Raw genomic sequence first — 19,356 nt, forward strand, 5'->3', positions numbered from 1 at the left:
TTTTAATAAGTTTTAAATTAAGTTTTTAAATAATTTTTAAAAGGTTTTAATTAAGTTTTAAAATAATTTTTTAAAAAGTTTTTAATTAAATTTTAAAATATTTTTTTTTAAAAAAAGTTTTTAATTAAATTTTAAAATAATTTTTAAAAAGTTTTTAAATAAATTTTAATAAGTTTTAAAATAATTTTTTAAAAATGTTTTATAATTTAAAAAGGTTTTAATTAAGTTATAATTTAAGTTTGAATTTAATTAGGTTTGATTGTTAAGTTTGAATTTAATTAGGTTTGGTAATTAAGTTTGAATTTTAGTTTGAATTTTATTAGGTTTGGTAATTAAGTTTGAATTTAATTAGGTTTGGTAATTAAATTTGAATTTTAGTTTGAATTTAAGTTTGAATTTAATTAGGTTTGAAAAAGGTTATTGAACCCATGTTAGATTCAAACTTAGGTTTGGATTAATCAAGCAGACTTCATAAGGATAAGCTTTTAGTTCAGTGACGAGGCTTATGGCCTTCTTGTGTATCAACGGTGGATCACTTGTTGAAGACTTCCAAACTGTTCTCGCCCAAAAACTTAATACTAAATTTTTGTCTAACTAGCCCATGTTTGACTGGGATAGCTTCGGTCAGATCCACTAAGTCTAGTGCACCAGGTAGAATTCCATATTCAGCCTAGACATGCCTTCGACAAAGTTTCCTTGACGTACTATCATCTCAATCCATTCCGATGTTATGTTGTAGGGTTTGGTAAACCTTTTTCATCTAACCGTTCTACAGAAAATAAACCTAATCCTAAGTATTGAGTTTGGTTAATCAAGTTGGTTGTATTATTTTTCTACTTGCTCCCCCTGAGTTATCACTTAGATAAGGTCTATCTAAGTAATGAATTTGACTTCTAGGGACCAAGTATAGAGTTGGTTCAATTTGTTTGGTTAAAAGTTTTGTTTGAAGCCATGCTTGGACTTGTCTTTTAGTATTTTTACTGATTAAGGATAAGTATGATTTGTTTGTTTGTTTGGGTTTGTAACCGAGTCCTAATTTGTTATACACGGCTCGTTGCGATCCAAGTACCATATTTAGACACTTGGATCCTATTTCGAACCTTTCCAACGTTTTCTTGAGTCGCTCGACTTGACCTTTCAAATCGGAATTTTCTTCCTCAAGCTTTTCAACTTGAGTTGAAGTTCTGATTTGAACTTAGTTAGTCGAGTCACTCAAGTTAATTTGTTGCTTAAGGTGGTCCATTTCCCTAAATAACAAGTTATTTTGTTTTTCAGATTTTGATAATTTTTTAAACAAACATTTAACTACTTTAAGTAAATTAGACTTGGAATAAATTGTTACCATATTTGGATCTTCTGATCCGTTGCTTTCGTCGGACTCGATGTCGATCTCGGATTCGTACTCTTCGTCGGACTCGGACCCGGAATCTTCGTTTCTTGCCATAAATGCAAGATGGCTCGAGTGCTTCGTTTGCTCCGCGTCAGATTCGTCGGAAGAAGTTTCGTCCCATGTCGTTTGAAAAGCCGTCTTTCGTCTTGTTGATTTGGGTCTTTTTTCTTTCCGATTTGGACATTCATTTTTGAAATGTCCCTTTTTGTTGCATCTATAACAGATCATTTCTGATTTGTTTTGGATCTGATTCGGTGGGGTCTTCTTGGTGTTTCTTCTAAACTTCTTCTTAGTCAACAACCTTCGGAGCATGTTGACTAATTCTTCTTCGTTCGTTGAGTCAGAGTCTGATTCGCTTTCTGACTCGATCTTCGTTTTTGATTTTGTTTCCTTGCTTGAACCTGCATACAACGCTACACCTTTCTCGACATGGCTTGTGTTAGACTGTTCGTGTAATTCCAATTCACAAAATAACTCGTCTGACTTAAGAATTGAAAGATCTTTGGAAACTTTGTATGTATCTACGATTGATGCCCACAAAGCATTCCTCGGAAAGACGTTCAGAGCGTACCTTATCGTGTCGCGATTTTTCAGGTTGTGTCCAATCAGGTGGAGGTCATTAAGTACGTCCTTCAGTCGAGCGTGCAGTTGCGAGGTCGTCTCTCCAGGAAATATTTTTATATTAAATAAATTGTTTAAGAGTAAATCCCTTTTGTTTACCTTCGAGTCGTCGGTTCCTTCGTGTAGTTTGACTAGTGAATCCCACAATTCTTTGGCGTTGTCATAGGGACCGACTCGGTTCAACTCCTCCATTGTGAGCCCGCACTGAATGATGTTGATCGCCTTGTAATTCAGTTGAGCCTTCTTAATCATTTGAGGAGTCTATTCTTCTGGTTCTAAAGTTGTTCCGTCTTTCGTCGGTAGAGTGTAACCTTTTAGGATCGTAAACCAGAGCTCGATGTTGGACTTCAAGTAGCACTCCCTTCTATTTTTCCAATAACTAAAGTTCTCTCCTTTGAATAGTGGAAGCCTTACTGTGCTGTAACCTTCTTGATAAGAGTTCGACATCCTTGCAAGTAAAAATTAAGAGAAAAATATTTCCAAGACTTTCGTCTTGGGATTAGTAGTGCTTGAGAAGAAAATAAGAAATATTTCTGAAAGAAAAGAAAAAAAGTTTTTTTAAAAAAATTGTTTTGAAAATCGGTTAAGAAATTTTAGAGCTAACCAGCTCTGATACCAATTGATAGATCGAGTAGTGCGATAGAGGGGGGGGGTGAATATCGCGTCTTTTAAAACTTTTCTTATCGTATTTTAACACTCAAAGTTAAGTAACGGAAATTAGAAAGAGACACAATTCGGTTATTTCATTCGGAGCCTAGCTCGACTCCTACTCGAAGGCCCGCGGTCCTAGACCGCACCGATAGGCAAAGCACTATAATCCTTCTTTCCGAAATCCTCGGAAAGAAGTGAATCGAACAATGGAGCAAGATAGTAACACCCTACTATCTTGCTTAAATAAAATTACAATGCAAACTTAAATTAAATTATACCGACAATTTGAATTGCAGATGAGGCTTAGGTCGGCACTCCGGATGATGTTGCTTGCTGAGCTGACGAAGATGAGTAGCGTGAGCAGCTTGCAGAGGAGCACAAGAATTGATCAGAAAGTTCTGTTTGGCCTCTGTCTTCGAGCCTGTTTTTATAGGTGTACTGGAGGTTCGGTCGACCGATCCCACTGTTCGGTCGATCGAACCCGCTCCCTTCCTTCCTGGTTGAAGTTCGAAGCTGGTTCGATCTTTTGCATTTACTGGTCTTTAATGATTCAGTCGACCGATCATATCTTTCGATCGACCGAACAGCTTCCTTCCCTGTTCGTCGTGATTTTGCCGAGATCATCCTTTAATGCTGAATAAATGCTGATTGGATCGGTCGACCGATCCCCAAGTTCGGTCGACCGATCAGCTTATTTCCTTTGTTGCTGATCGGTGCTGATGATCTGTCCTGTGTTGAGTCACTATAGTTCGGTCGACCGATTTTACGGTTCGATCGACTGATCAGGCTTTGATCCGACTTGGACTCAGTTCTGATCTGATCTGATTTCTGTGTTGATTCTGCTTGGTTTGGTCGACCGATCCTACTATTCGATCGACTGATCAGCTCAAATCTGTAAAACAGTATTAGACAAAAAGTCTCCTACAAAATAGATGTTAGAGGAATAATATAAAGCAGGAATAATATGTAAGACAGTAGGACTATCTTGATCTCAACTTTTTAAACCTTCCCAGTTTCTTCAGTTGGATCAACGACCTAAGGTTGTTCCCTTCGGGAACCCGACCTCACTGTCGCTCCTCCAGTTGTTTACCTCAACCTACTTGCCAAACTTAGATCCTCCAGATCTAGTTTGGACTTTTCACTCAGCCTTGATCGGCTCCCCAGGACTTTTCCTTTGATCTTCGGTCATCCAAACCTCTCGATCACACCACCAAGCATCCGGTCCCCTCGACCCACTTGGACTTGCACCTGGGTTCCACGATCTGCTAAGATTTCTCCTGCCTAGCCTCCAACTAGGTCTTTCTCGGTTGAGTAAACATCCTGCACACAAAGTCAACTTGTTAGATCACAACAAGACTTAATTTGAACCTTTGACAATATCAAAACTCAGGTTTGATTCTGGTGCAACTTACACCAACAAATATTTATAAAATTTTATCTATTTATGGTATTATCAATTTTAAAATATGCGATTAAAAAAATTAAGAGTGACAATTTATGATTCAACATGGGAATACAATCCGAATTGTATATATAAAAATTATGTTAGGGTTAGATTTTATTATATTTAGATAGATTCGCGTCGTTTTGATTGACACGATTAATAAATAGATTATATTCAGGTCAATCTAAAATGATCTGATTATAACTTATGAATCCATTTATAAATATTTTTTGATTGGATTTAAATTAAAATAAACATATTTTAATAAAATGAGTATTTTTAGATCGTATTCGGATTGAGTTTGCGTTAAGATGATCATATTTTTATAAATGAGTCATTTCAGGTCGGGTTTTGATTAGATTCAAATTATGAGTCATGTCAGGTCAGGTTCGGATCAAATATAGATAAACGGATCAGATTCAGATCGACACAATTTGACCCAAAATATTAATCAGGTTGGATTCAAATTTTGATATTCTAATTCGTCAACTTGTCAATATGAATATATATATTCACCCATCTAAATTTATACTTATAAAGAAAATTATGACAATACATATTTTTTATAAAAAATAATAAAAAATAATTAATAAAACTTAAATTTATTATCAAGTTAAAAAAATATTAACATAATTTAATTTTAAATTTGATTAAAATTAAAAAATTAATTATTAAAGAGGTAAGATATATAAGTAATTAATTTTTTTTATATTTGTTGTTATTTATTTCTTTTCTATTAATGCCACTCACTTTCAGGCTTTCAGCACTAGCTCACTAACATTCTTTGCAATTTTACAATTCATGGAAACAGTCGAAGCCGCCAAAGACCACCATGCCTACAACGCCAGAATCACCCCCTTCGTCGTCATCTCCTGCGCCGTCGCTGCCTCCGGCGGCATCCTCTTCGGCTACGACCTCGGCATCTCCGGTTATCTTAATAATACCTTCGAGTCTCTATCCCCGAACCATCGTTCACTCAACGCAATTTTTTTTTTTTAAATGTTTCTAGGTGGAGTGACTTCGATGGATCCCTTTTTGGAGAAATTCTTCCCGGCAGTGCACGCGAACATGAGCGGCGCCGGCGCGCACGCCAGCAACTACTGCAAATTCGACAGCCAGTTGCTGACGGCGTTCACCTCGTCGCTCTACATCGCTGGTTTCTTCTCCTCCCTCTGTGCGTCGCCGGTGACGCAGGCGCTCGGCCGCCGCGCCTCCATGCTCCTTGGCGGCGCCTTCTTCACTGCTGGAGCGATCCTCGGTGGCCTCGCCGCCGACGTGTACATGCTCATCTTGGGACGCGTCCTCCTCGGCGTCGGCCTAGGCTTCACCAACCAAGTAAAAATAAATTAAATATTATTAATATTGTAAATCATTTTTACTCTTCAAACTTTCATAATTTCAGTATTATTTCATTAATGTTTAATTAACTTATTTTAATGAAATGGTCCATCCTTTGAATGGTACTTTATGATCTAAAAGATCTGACCTCCTATTTTATTAGCTGGGATTTTTTGGACCATAATCTCTAGTCCGCTAGTGAATCAGGAGTTGCTAATAGATGAGATTTGATAAACCCTACCTGTATAACAGGTGGGGTCCATAAGATCCGATCTATGAATAAAGTGGTTCATCCTCTGGATTACACTTTACCGTCCAAAAGATTCGTCCTCCTACTTTATTAGCCGAGATCCTCTGGACCGCAACTCCTGGTTCGCTCCTGGATCAGGAGTTGCTAATAGGTGGGATTCCATGGACCTATCTGTATAACAAGTGGGGTCCATAAAATCCAACCTATGAATGAAGTGATCCATCTTTTGGACCATACTTTGCGGTCTAGAGGATCCGACCTCCTACTTTATTAGTCGGGATCCTCTGGACCGCAACCCTTGATCCGCTACTGGATCAGGAGTTACTAATAGGTGAGATTCCATGGACCTATCTGTATAACAAGTGGGGTCCATAAAATCCAACCTATGAATTAAGTGATCCATCCTTTGGATCACACTTTGCGGTCCAGAGGATCCGACCTCCTACTTTATTAGTTGGGATTCTCTGGACCGCAACCCTTGATTCGCTACTAGACCAGGGGTTGCTAATAGATGGGAGGAGTGGACCCAAGGTTGTTAATAGGTGGGATCTTATGGACCCTACCTGTATAACAGGTGGAGTCTATAAGATCCCATCTATTAATAAAGTGGTTCATCCTCTGGATCGTAATCCCTAATTCGCTCAAGTAGAGTTCATTCAAAAGGACCAATCATTTTTAATGGTTCATCACTTGGACCGCAAAAAATAGTCCAAAATATCTTATCTCCTGAACTAGAGGTTGATAATAAATGAGATTTCATAGACCCCATCTATTATAATAAGTGAGATCCATAAAAACTCATCTATAATTAAAATCATCCATCCATTAGATCGCAATTTTACGATCTAATGGATCCGACCTCCTACTACTTTATTTCTAATTTCATTGTCTATATTAAAATGAGTTATTAGGTTGTGGTTAATATTTTTTTAATAAATTCATGCAATAAAAATTAAATTGTATTTAACAAGTTAAATATCCATATTAAAATTTATCAAATAATTTATTTATTTGCCGTCATATAACTAACCCTTCGTTGCTTTTATTATCATAAATTATTGGAGCAAATATTCGTTGACACCCCTAATCTTTTCCAATATTATAAAATGCTCCTGCAGTCCGTACCTCTGTATCTATCGGAAATGGCTCCGCCGCAGCACCGCGGCGCCATCAATAACGCCTTCGATCTCTTCGTCGGCCTTGGCGTCCTCTCCGCCAACCTCGTCAACTACGGCGTCAACAAGCTCCACGTGAACTGGGGCTGGCGACTCTCGCTTTCCGCCGCCCTCCTCCCCGCCGCCGTCCTTTCCCTCGGCGCCCTCTTCCTCCCCGACACTCCCAACAGCGTCCTGCTTCGCCGCCTCCATAACAGCAACTCCTCTCCGGAAGATTCCGCTCGAATCCTCCTCCAAAAGATCCGAGGAACCGCCGACGTCGAGGCCGAGCTCCAAGACATGCTCGCTGCCGCTTCCTCTGCCTCCACGAAATCTACTTCTTCGATCTTGGCGAGGAAGTTCCGGCCACAGCTGGTGATGGCGGTTCTCATCCCGTTCTTCAAGCAGATGACCGGCATCAACGTCGTCGGCTTCTACGCGCCGGTGATCTTTCGCACGATCGGTCTCAGCGAAAGCTTCTCGCTCTTGTCCGCCGTCCTCACCGGAGTCATCAGCACGGCCTTCATCGCCGTCGGCATGTTAATCGTCGACCGGGTTGGCCGGCGAGTCCTGTTCGTCGTCGGCGGAGTGCTGATGCTGGCGACGCACGTCGTGGTGGGCGGCGTCCTGTGGACGCAGCTGAAGGACCACGGCGCGATGGACAGTGGGTACGCGTACTGGGTGCTGGGGTCCATCTGCGTCTACGTGGCGGGTTTTGGGGTGTCATGGGGCCCGCTGGGGTGGTTGGTGCCGAGCGAGATATTCACGCTGGAGGTGCGGTCGACGGGGCAGAGCGTGGTGGTGGCGGTGGGAATGGCGGGGGCGGCGGTGATGGGGCAGACGCTGCTGGCGATGCTGTGCAGGATGAGGGCGGGGGTGTTCTTCTTCTTCGCGGGGTGGCTGGCGGTGATGACGGCGTTCGTGGTGGCGCTGGTGCCAGAGACGAAGGGAGTGCCGATCGAGAGGATGGAGGTGGTGTGGAGGGGGCACTGGTTTTGGAGGAAGATGGTGGTGGAGGAGGAGAAGGAAGCACGGTGAGTTAAACTTGTTGATTTAAAATAAAGTACCACTGTATCTGTTGGACCAACGCGGCGGTGGAAAGGAGGCGGTCTGAACCAGTACAAAGGATCTGTCTTTAATGTCCCTATCTATTTTACAAGTGTGAATAATTGACTATCGGTTCGAAGTAAGCAGATAGATAGTTCTGTCAGATGAATCTAATGATTAATATATGAGGTATTGTGAAAATGAGATTTGAAGTTTGAATTTTGATAAAATCAAGATAAATATTTTCTTTATGTGCTAGTCATTATTTCAAAGGCTAATAACTGTCCGTGATTTATTTCTTCTGTGTTAATTCTGGGACGGATTAACGGAGGTATTGGGACGAATTTATTCACCTTTTGTCCCAACGAAGACAGACAGATAATTATTAGAAATATTAAAAATATTTTAAATATAATAAAAATATAAATTATTTTTAGAAAATAATAATAAAATCATCCAACTTAAAATTTTAATTAAAAATTGATAGTTATGAATATTTCTATAATAAATATATATATATATTTTATTTTATATATATAGCTATTAATAATTTGAAATTTAAAGGATATATTCAATTGGTAGTGCGTCAGTCCATCTAGCTACTTTCTAATGTAACTAGCATATCGTCTTTGAGATTATGATGAGTGATAGGGTATCTAAATTGTCATTTAAATATTCATAATTTGAGTCTTAGTTATAATGAATTTGTAGAAATTTTTTTCTCCAAATGAGATACACAATTAAAAGATGTTGAACTTCTGAGTTATCCGTTTGTAAACGCTTCCTGATTTATCGTGGTAGTCAATGAAAAATTTTCATGAGTCAGATTTTTTTTTTTAAATTTAGCTAACATATGATAAAATATTTTCATGAAATTAAATTGATCATCCCGGAATTAATATTACCTGATTTATTGCTTTTTATTAGGGCTTAGTACGGTCCTATGTAAATTAAGAGGTTTGTCCTTTAATGGAATAAATGTTCATGTATCCTCCGGTGGTCCACTGGTCATAAATTTTTTTCTACTGAATTCATCCAAAAACAATTGTATCTAAACTATCTCAATTTCGGATATAAATTATAATTTTTTAAATATTTTTTTTTATTTTATCAATGTATTTAATTGAAAAATTGATCTTCAAAAATAATTAAATATATTAATAAGGTTATATATATAGATATATATAATTTATGTACGGAATTGATGTAATTTAGATAATTTTTTGGGATGATTTTATTAGATGAAAGCATCTAAAAATTTTATAGAGCAGGAAAGGAAAAGATTAAGAATGGTAAAGAATCCGAACTCCAATATATACTAGCGAATTGCACCCGCGTTGTATTAGGCGACCAGGTGAAATAATGCATGGAGGAATTGAGAGAAAAAAAATTATCATGTAAAAAATAATTTTAATTTTTTATCTGTTTACATGTGTAATATAATATAAATTAGTATGATCGTGCACACACATTGCGTGTGTAATATAATAATATATAAATTATTTGAGTATTTGAAAATCTGAATTGTTTGGACCTTATAAACTAAGAATTAATTATTTGGGTCGTCAGACCCATACAATAGTGACGCTAGAGAATTCCAGCAACAAACTATTGTAACGAACTTCTCTATGCAAAAAATTATTTTATTTTAATATTATACTTGTCTTAGTAAAAAAAACTAAGAAAAGTATATTTTTTAGGCCTAAAATATTTATAGAAGCTTCTTTGATTATAGTATTGTCAATTCTAAGATGTGGGACTAAAGAGAACTATATTTTTTTATATAAAACAACCGGAAAAAATTAATAAATTATTTTGCTTGTGGAATTACTAATAAACCTTGAAATTATTTTTAGTGTAAATAGAAAAAAAGGACATTAACGTAAATACATTTTAGGCTTCACCAAAATTAGTTAGTAAAGCGGAGAGATTTTTAATAAAATAGTAACATATACTGATTAATGAGAAAAATTTTTAATAATGAAATTTTTTTTAAATAATACGTCAGATTCACCTCATTGACTATATCTGGGGTGATCGGTTCAGTCCCATAGAAATTTTCTACAGGATATCAGGGTAAATCAGGAAGCGCACACGACAGCCAACCCAAACACCCAACATCTTTTGATTGCGCTCTTTGTTTGGAGGAAAATTTCTATAAATACATCGTAACTAGGGATTGAATCATAGATACCTGGATGACAATCTAGATGTCCTAACATGGTATCATACTTCGGGAACAAGAATTAAGGTACTAAGATGATTGATAAGGTATAACTAATTAATTAATTAATTAATAATGATGCAATAAGCAATAAACAACTAACCAGTTGGTCAACTCTCAACAGCCGTCGAAGTTGTTTAATATTAATTCTTTTTATTTTACCAAAATTAAATTTTAATCGTGTTTTATTTTATTTTATTTTATTAACATCTATTGATATTTATGCCCCTCATTTTATTATTTATGTTTTTGTAAATTTGATTTTTGTATTTTAAAAAAAGTTCAGTAATAATTTATAAAATGAATTTTCAACTAAAAATTGAAAAATAGAGGCCAAGATAATTTTTTTTATATATAATAAATTAACAATCCGCATACCAAAAAAAAATGTAAAAAACTTTGAGAAAATTTTGAAAACAAAACATAGATTAGTAGAAAAAAATTTCCCAGATTTTTTTTTTTGAATTAAACGAATTTTCAAATCCCATCGATTATTTCAGTAATATTTTGGTATGATAGCAAAAATATTGGAGAAAATATGGAAATTCGGTGGACCCGTATACCAATATAAACACGTGTCAAACTTTTATTTGATGATTTCCCTGTTGCCAGCAGAGCAAAGTGTAGTGGATCAGCTCAAGGTTGGAAGAAGATTCTGCGAGAATCAACGGCTTGGAATAAAGTTGGAAGGTCTCATTCATCCTCTTACTCTCTCCGCGCAGCCTTGCATAAACCCCCATCATTCGCTTGTTCTCCTCATTTTCCTTCTGCTTTCGACGTAGATCGCAGCGCCGGAGCGAACGGCAAAGTCTTCGCCATGTGTGGAATTCTTGCGGTTCTCGGATGCGCCGATTCCTCGCTTGCCAAGAGATCCCGCATCATTGAACTCTCTCGGAGGTTCCTTTTCGTCCTTTCACTCTCTTCTATTTCTGCTCTCCTTTCACCGTTTTCGATTTACATCGAGGGAATGCTTTTACAATCATTCGAAATTAGTTTGATGAAAAACGCGTCTGCTATTTGCAATTTGAAGTGTTTGTTAGATTTGGTCCTTTTCTCTTTGTGGTGTGATTGTCGTTTGCCTTTTTGTTGAGTGAAATCTTATGCCGCCGCGAGGATAACGGCTGGGAACAAAGTAGAACCCTAAATTCTATTCGTACGCTGCCCTTGCAAAAACCTCATTCCGGCCGCACAGTCTCTTCTATTTCTGTTCTCCGAAGGAAAGTCTTATCGGTCGAATACGGCACCGGATTCGGCACAGAGCCAAAGAGAAGAGAAAATTTTTACCGGCGACGACGAAGCTAGGTTCCAGCCTGGCCGCTGCTGCTCGCGGAGAGCCTGTGGCTTTCCGATCTTTTTTTTTCTTTTTTAATTCCATTCATTTCTCTTCTTCTTCTTTATTTCTTTATTTTTTTTTTCCTTTCCTACTAATTGATTTCTTTTCCTTTTCTTATTTATTTATTTCCTACTAATGGGGGATTAATCCTAATAGGGTTAATAAAAAATAGTGAATATAACCTCTGCTCCAATTAACCTAGCTCTCTATGTGTTTCTCATCGTTGCTTAGTTCCATTACCAAAACCACCATTAAGACTTGATCTTGTCCCCAAGCTTGTAACATAGAAAATGGTTTTGTTGCTTAATTAGACAAACAGTTGGCATAGGCATAATATTTTATAACATGTTATATTCTACTAGGTTGTACTGGTTATGAAGAACTACTTTCGTCCTTTTTTAATTATTATTTTAGTTTTCAATTTATCTCTTAGTATTTTCTTAGAGCACTTTATAAAATTGATATAGTTACTGTTAATCTAGAGTGCCAGGTACAGGCTGCTATTGCTATCCAAATGTGGGCATATGTCATTGGTTTGACATGACTCATCCCTGAGTTGCTGGTGCAAAATCGTTTATTAATTCTATAAACTATTGGTTTCTGGAAATGAGTAGGTCGTGAAATGCATTTTTACAACATGGATTTATAGCCCTTATCATTCATAATCATGGTGTCTAACTTACAGCCTTTTCATGGCGGCATGTATCTTTCTCAAATTGCTAAATTCTGAATTGCATCAAGCATGAAAATTAATCTTTTATTTTTTAAATTCTTTAGTGATTTGTGTTGCTAACTTTGTCTATAAAATTAGGTTAAGGCATAGAGGTCCTGATTGGAGTGGTTTGCATTGTTTTAAGGATTGCTACCTAGCACACCAACGTTTGGCCATTGTGGATCCTGCATCTGGAGATCAACCACTCTACAATGAAGACAAGTCAATTGTTGTTACGGTTTGTATTTTTGACAAGCATTTTCATGTCTCATTTTTTATTGGTATCAACTTCCTATTTGCCCTTAATTTTCACTAGAAGTAACTATCTTTATCTGAATCCATTTTATAATTTTATATCATCTCAATGATTTTCCTAAAGTGTGTAACATGATATGAGATTGCCAAGTTTGAATAGCTGTACAAATTATCTGAAACCCACATTATGCAAATATGCTAAATTGAACGATATCTTGAAATTTAATAGAGTTATGAAAAGAAACAAGTATATAATTTGTAAGTGATTAAAACTAAAAATTAAAATTTAATTGCTTGCAAGCATTGTAAACATGCAAATAATATTTGTCCAACAACACTTACTTGAACTTGACCCTGTGGCATATTGCCATTAAGTTATCATCAGTGCATGTAGTAAATCTGTCCTAAAAAAACACCATCCCAAATGTTTTTATAGACATTGGAGGAAAGGTGAATGTAATGTCACATATTTTCTAAAAATTGAAAGAAACTAAAGGAAAGAGATGATTGGGTTGAAAGATTATTAATTGAATTTTTATTAGGATTTTTCTGATTTTGTGACATAGGGACTGACTTGGTATGAGAAGCACTATGTTCAAAATTCATTTCAAGCTTTATGTTGGTTATACATTAGTTGATGTGTGACTAACATGTTGGATCCTTCGGTTAGCAATCCATTATTGCTTGAGCCTAATTGTGTTGTTTCTCTAGGTGAAGTTTTCAGTAAATTCCTAGCTGTTCTCGTGCTGGCTTTTGTGTATTATTATTTATGTGAAACTATATATTTTTTTCATTTGTGCACCATTTCTAGGTTAATGGAGAAATTTACAATCATGAGGAATTAAGAGCCAACCTTGAATCTCATCAATTCCGGACTGGAAGTGATTGTGAAGTTATTGCACACCTTGTAAGTACTAAATACTAAGATCATATTATCTTTCTATATAGTGTGTTTGATATAAGTACTTTCTATATGTCTGTTCTTGAGCTTTAGAAAAGCAAGATTCTTATCTAATAATTTGTATCGGTAACAATGCTAGTGATTTATATCTTTTCTCAGTATGAAGAATATGGAGAAGATTTTGTTCATATGTTGGATGGCATGTTCTCATTTGTTCTTCTTGACACCCGTGATAGAAGTTACATTGCTGCTCGGGATGCCATTGGCATTACTCCTCTGTACATGGGATGGGGTCTTGATGGTATGTGCCATTTTTTTCATATTAGTTTAACTTTCAACTAGTGACTATTTAGCCGACCCCACCTAGTGGGATAAAACTTGGTTGTTGTTGTTGTGTTTCAACTAGTGGCTATTTAGGAATCAATACTTTTTGACACGCGCACCCGCACACACATACATAATAATAAATATATAATGAAGTATACCTTAAGTTTTCATCATGGTGCTTTTAGGGCAAATATTGGTTTAATTTTCATCATGGTGCTTTTAGGACAAATATTTCTTTGTCAGTTTGAAACCTTTTGTTTTATTGGCTACTTATAGATAATGGGATTATTTTAAACTAAATTGACATGGATATCATGGGTTACACTTTTCATTTTTTTTTTATTCTCATCTCTTCACTAGTTTATGTTAATAATTACTGTTTCTTTGTCCCAGGATCTGTTTGGTTTGCTTCTGAAATGAAAGCTTTGAGTGATGACTGTGAACGCTTTGTCTCATTTCCACCTGGACATATATATTCAAGCAAAAATGGTTTGTTACTGATTGGAGTTACTACAAAAATATTGTTATATTTAAAAAATATAAAATTCTTATATTACCGAAATAAATGTTGTGTCCATACATATTTTTAGGATGTGAAGTTAAATTTGTGATGTTCCAGTTGTCCAAAATAAGTATTGACACTAATCTGCGATTTGAATTGACAGTTTTCATTGTTATCAATCTGACCGTTCTGCAGGTGGACTGCGGAGGTTCTATAATCCCGCATGGTTTGCAGAGTGTGTACCCTCTACTCCTTATGATGCTCCAGGTCTCCGTGATGCCTTCGAAAAGGCATGTTTTCTTTTTCATTGTTTTCTGCTGATGCCATCTTATCAACAACATCTCGAATCTTGTGAAAGTCTTCTGCATTCTTAATCTATCATTCAGTTTATCCATTATTATGCTATTCCAGTTTAATGTTTCTTTTGTTTTTAAGAAAATCTTTGAAATTAGCTTTAAACAAAGGCCTTTGTTTTTTTTTTTTTATTTTTTGCATAATACATTATTTATATTATCTTATTTTACAATCTTATAGGCTGTTATTAAGAGGTTAATGACGGATGTACCATTTGGTGTGCTTTTATCTGGCGGGCTTGATTCATCTCTTGTTGCTGCTGTTGCCTCAAGGCATTTGTCAAAGGCAAAAGTTGCTAGACAATGGGGATCTCAATTGCACACTTTCTGTATTGGCTTAAAGGTGAATTCAATTTCTTATAATTCTCACATTGCTCATATGATGTTTCTAAAGTTGGAATTACTGCAAAAAAGTTGGTTTTACTGCATAAATGCCTGGAATTGTTGTGCAGATGATGCACAGAAACATGAAAGCTACAAGAAATAAGACATGAATACTTTTTTTGTTTGTTTATGTTTTCTCTTTTTTTTTTTTGTAATGTAATTTTATTTTAACAGTTCAATTATTTGGGACTATCTTTTAGGATATATGATTTTAGCTTAAAGGACCATTACTTTCTCAACATTTGAGATGTTTGCTTGTCAAATGATCTTTCAACTGACTTGAGGGATTTGGGATGAAGGAAATTTGAGCATTTTCCCTGATAAGAACAACCAGGTCTTTGTATCCATAATCAAGTACTGGTAAACTACCACGTCTCCAAATCAGCAAACATGAACTACTTGCTATTATTCTGATTTACTTCTTTCTTATGCTCTCACATTACTCATATAAAGTACTTTACCTTGGATATTTCTCTCCTTTCCTATCAGTATAAATAAGAGAAAATACATGATTTTTTCATGTTCATATCTTCCACTTGTCATTGTGTATATGTTTTACTTTTCTTTTGGTTGGTAAAGATTGCTTCCCTCATAGTTATGGTTTCTGTACAGGGCTCTCCAGATCTTAAAGCTGCTAGAGAAGTTGCAGATTATCTTGGCACATTCCATCATGAATTTCATTTCACTGTACAGGTAAAATTTTGTCGATTTTCCTTTGTGAACAAGATGTATAGTTACTTTTCATATGATGATCTGTTCATATGTGAGGCTGACAATGATAAAAATCATTCTGTTCTATCAGGAGGGTATTGATGCGCTTGATGAAGTCATTTACCACATAGAAACATATGATGTTACTACAATTAGGGCAAGCACTCCAATGTTTCTAATGTCTCGGAAAATTAAATCATTAGGAGTGAAGATGGTTCTTTCTGGTGAAGGTTCTGATGAAATATTTGGCGGGTACCTTTATTTCCATAAAGCACCAAACAAGGAGGAGTTCCATTTGGAAACATGTCGGAAGGTATTTGGAGTATTCATATTCTCCTTAGTTTTACTTTATCAACATAATGATAATCAATGATATTTTTACTTGAATCATTGTACTCCTTGCACACTTTTTTCCCCCTCCATTTAGGACAATTGAGTCTCCATTCATATGTTCTTTTAGTTTATGTAGGCGAGGCGACCTTCCCCTCTCTCTATAGATTACTTACATTTGCTATTTCCTTGCCACATGATCCTCTGTTTATTAATCCAATATCCTCTTTCTTTTGACTCAAAACCTTCCCACCAAGCTGATGGCCCATGATGCTATCAGTATCAGATGTGAGCCAAAGAAAATCATGCATAGGATTTTCCTCTTTTCTTTCTGTTTGTGCCTTTCTCCTTTTCTAAGCTACATGATGATGTTCAAATCCAATCTCAACCAGCACGGCATCTACATTTTGTTGTGTAGAGTGGGTTAAAGTTTGTGTCTCAAACAGCTATTTTTTGATGAAATCTATTTCATTTTATGAATTTGATTTTAGTTTCCCTTGTACTCTTATTTTGTTCACGATGGTAACATACTTATTATTTAGATTAAAGCTCTTCATTTATATGATTGCCTTCGAGCCAACAAAGCAACATCAGCTTGGGGTGTGGAGGCTCGTGTTCCCTTTCTGGACAAGCAATTTATTAACATTGCAATGGACATCGATCCTGAATGGAAAATGGTAGGTAAACAGACCTATTTTGTATTTCTTTAATGCATGAACGTGAACAAATTCTTGTGGTGATAAAAGTCTTTTATTAGCTATAATTTATAATATAAAAGGTGTTTTGTAGTTTGTTTTCCTTAAAATAACTATCATCACCTTTCTAAATTTTAATCATTTGCCTGAATTCAACCTAGCAACCTAATGCAACCCTCACCCCTTTTCATCCTCACCTATATCACCCTTCTAAATATAGGTTCTTATTAAAATGTGAAAACTCTTGTGAATGAGCAGATTTAAGATTATGTAGACCATAATTTGTATTTTTTTATGCAGATAAGACATGATCTTGGTCGAATCGAGAAGTGGGTCCTGCGCAATGCATTTGATGATGAACAAAATCCTTATTTACCAAAGGTTCTTCTGATCACATTTTGTATTGTTTTGTTCAAGTAGTGATCAACTTTCTTAATCAGACAATTTATACCTGATGATTACTTTATCCTTGTCTGCATGTAGCACATCTTGTACAGGCAAAAGGAGCAATTTAGTGATGGAGTGGGCTATAGCTGGATTGATGGCTTGAAAGAACATGCCAATGAACATGTACTTCATTTTCTAATTTTAGAAGATGAGCATAAAAGAAACCTTAGAATTGTCTCTATCCCCTAAAATATTTTTCACGATCATTTACTTGCAGATAATTGTTTAATGGATAAATTATTGATTTCATACGTAAACTGTGCATTATATTGCAATTTGGTACGCTAATTTTCTTTATTGCTATTGCATAAACATAGTTCCTCTCTATTCCTCCTTTGCTATTGCCGAAGAAGGTGACCCTGCCCTAGGATGATACTTCTGAAGGCAGTGATGCCGTCCTCTGAAGGAAAAATGAGTGGGAGGAAAAAGAAAGAGACATGGGATGAGAGAGCTTAGGAAGAAAAATAGGAAAATAGGGAGAGAGGGCTTGAACCTTGGCTTGGGGCAGGGGAGGGGAGTAGCACTTATTTAATGCATGCGATTGAAAAACAAAAAAACAAAACAAAACAAAATGTTTGAACTCAGTTGCAACATTTTGTTCTTAAGTGGTAATTTATCCTTGTTTAATTATTAATTATAATTCACATTCAGTATTGAGTAATTTTTGCTAACACCTTTCCTTTGCTAAATGATTAGGTTTCAGATGCCATGTTGATGAACGCAAGCTTTGTTTATCCAGATAATACTCCTATGACAAAAGAGGGATACTATTACCGATCTATATTTGAGAAACACTTCCCAAAGGTGAGAGGACTTCCTTTTACTTTTTTTCTTTCACTTTGTTCTAAGATTTATTTTTGTTGCAAAGCATATAATATGGAGAACTCTCTGCTCTCTTTGACATCATGGTAAGGTATCTGAATTGCTAGTAATTTTTAATCTCAGGAAGAATGTCACTCATGTAGTCAAAAGTTGATTGGCTATACTACCTTGTAATTGTAGCTAGAAATTGTGTACTTTGCCATGAATATGAAAGAAAAAAAATTCTACAAAAAATACCAACAGGTTTAAACGACATAATTGATGAAATGTACATGGATTTTATGCAATTAAATAGACAAGATTGCATGAGAACTTGCAAATGTATATATATCATGTTGTTTGTTGTATGCATCCTTTTGACATTGTTGCATAAAGTTCTTTCTTCAAAACCTTTTGAAATGGACCATTTTTACTGCCGACTTAAAAATCTTTTCTCAAAAAAGAATGCTGCAAGGGCAACTGTACCTGGTGGGCCGAGTGTGGCATGCAGTACGGCGAAAGCAGTAGAATGGGATGAAGCATGGTTGAAGAACCCAGATCCATCAGGCCGGGCTGCACTAGGGGTTCACAACGATGCATATCAGGAGGAACCGGAGAAAATTGTGGCTTCTGAAAATTTCACTTCAGCGATTGGCTTCCCTCAGGCAATGCGAGACGGTATGGTGGAGGTTACTGCCACAACCACGGCTATCTGATCTTTCTAGTGCCGTGGCTTTGTTTAGATGATTTATTGCTGGTGTAATTGCAAAATGGAAGAATTTATCTTCTTGTCGATCGAGTAGTGGAAATGAAAAATGTTTAATCGTGGATGAGTAGTCGAAGTGGTGGAAATGAAAACTTCTGTTTCTTCATGTTACAGATTTATCTTTCAAATACTTTATGCTTGAAAATGGTGGGCCATGTAACTGTAGAAAAGTTATGCTCGAACTCATTTATTGTTTTAACGAATAAAATTGAACACGCAAAGCTCTTTGAATGTCCTTTTAGTTTGGCTCTGTTCCATGGCTTTCACTTACAATTTCATATTGATAGAGCCCGTGCCGGAAGAAGTACGAGCTAAAGTCGTAATCCTGGTTGAATCATGTGGATGGAATCTTGAACGAAGTAGGGGAGATTCTAAGTAGGTCAATGACTCGATACTCAAGAGGAGATCCTGAGCAGGTCAAGAATGATCCGATATTCGAAGGGAGCTATGAACTATGAGAAATAATGATGGTATTTTGTTTAAAAGGAGGATTATTCAAGATACAATCAAAGTTCCGATATTAAAAATATATAAAAAAAAATCCTGGGTTTATAAGATGAAAATATCTTCATCGATATAAAATTTTTAGAGATAATATTATACTATTATGAAGATATTTGAAATTTTTTATCATAATATTTACTTAGTATAATTAAATAATTAATAGAGTCGAATGAAGATTAAAAAAAAAAAAATCACTGTCTCACAACCTTACAAATG

The 19,356-nt window shown here is 35.9% G+C and overlaps 2 protein-coding genes across 2 annotated transcripts; both read left to right on the top strand.

Annotated features, from left to right (window-relative positions):
- Positions 1-4,914: 4,914 nt before the first annotated feature.
- LOC122030073 (hexose carrier protein HEX6-like) lies at positions 4,915-8,023 on the top strand. Its single transcript, XM_042589222.1, has 3 exons — positions 4,915-5,034; positions 5,116-5,441; positions 6,813-8,023. Exons 2-3 carry the CDS (start codon positions 5,130-5,132, stop codon positions 7,884-7,886), a joined length of 1,386 nt encoding a protein of 461 aa, XP_042445156.1. The 5' UTR covers positions 4,915-5,034; positions 5,116-5,129; the 3' UTR covers positions 7,887-8,023.
- Positions 8,024-10,820: 2,797 nt separating this feature from the next.
- On the top strand, positions 10,821-18,851 carry LOC122029414 (asparagine synthetase [glutamine-hydrolyzing] 2-like). Its single transcript, XM_042588386.1, has 14 exons — positions 10,821-11,016; positions 12,264-12,402; positions 13,231-13,326; positions 13,480-13,621; positions 14,041-14,136; positions 14,345-14,439; positions 14,684-14,845; positions 15,499-15,579; positions 15,689-15,910; positions 16,470-16,604; positions 16,923-17,003; positions 17,106-17,192; positions 17,766-17,873; positions 18,335-18,851. The coding sequence occupies exons 1-14, from the start codon at positions 10,937-10,939 to the stop codon at positions 18,584-18,586; spliced, it is 1,776 nt and encodes a 591-aa protein (XP_042444320.1). The 5' UTR covers positions 10,821-10,936; the 3' UTR covers positions 18,587-18,851.
- Positions 18,852-19,356: the final 505 nt, after the last annotated feature.

The sequence above is a fragment of the Zingiber officinale genome, chromosome 10B, assembly GCF_018446385.1.
Source record: "Zingiber officinale cultivar Zhangliang chromosome 10B, Zo_v1.1, whole genome shotgun sequence".
Lineage (NCBI taxonomy): Eukaryota > Viridiplantae > Streptophyta > Magnoliopsida > Zingiberales > Zingiberaceae > Zingiber > Zingiber officinale.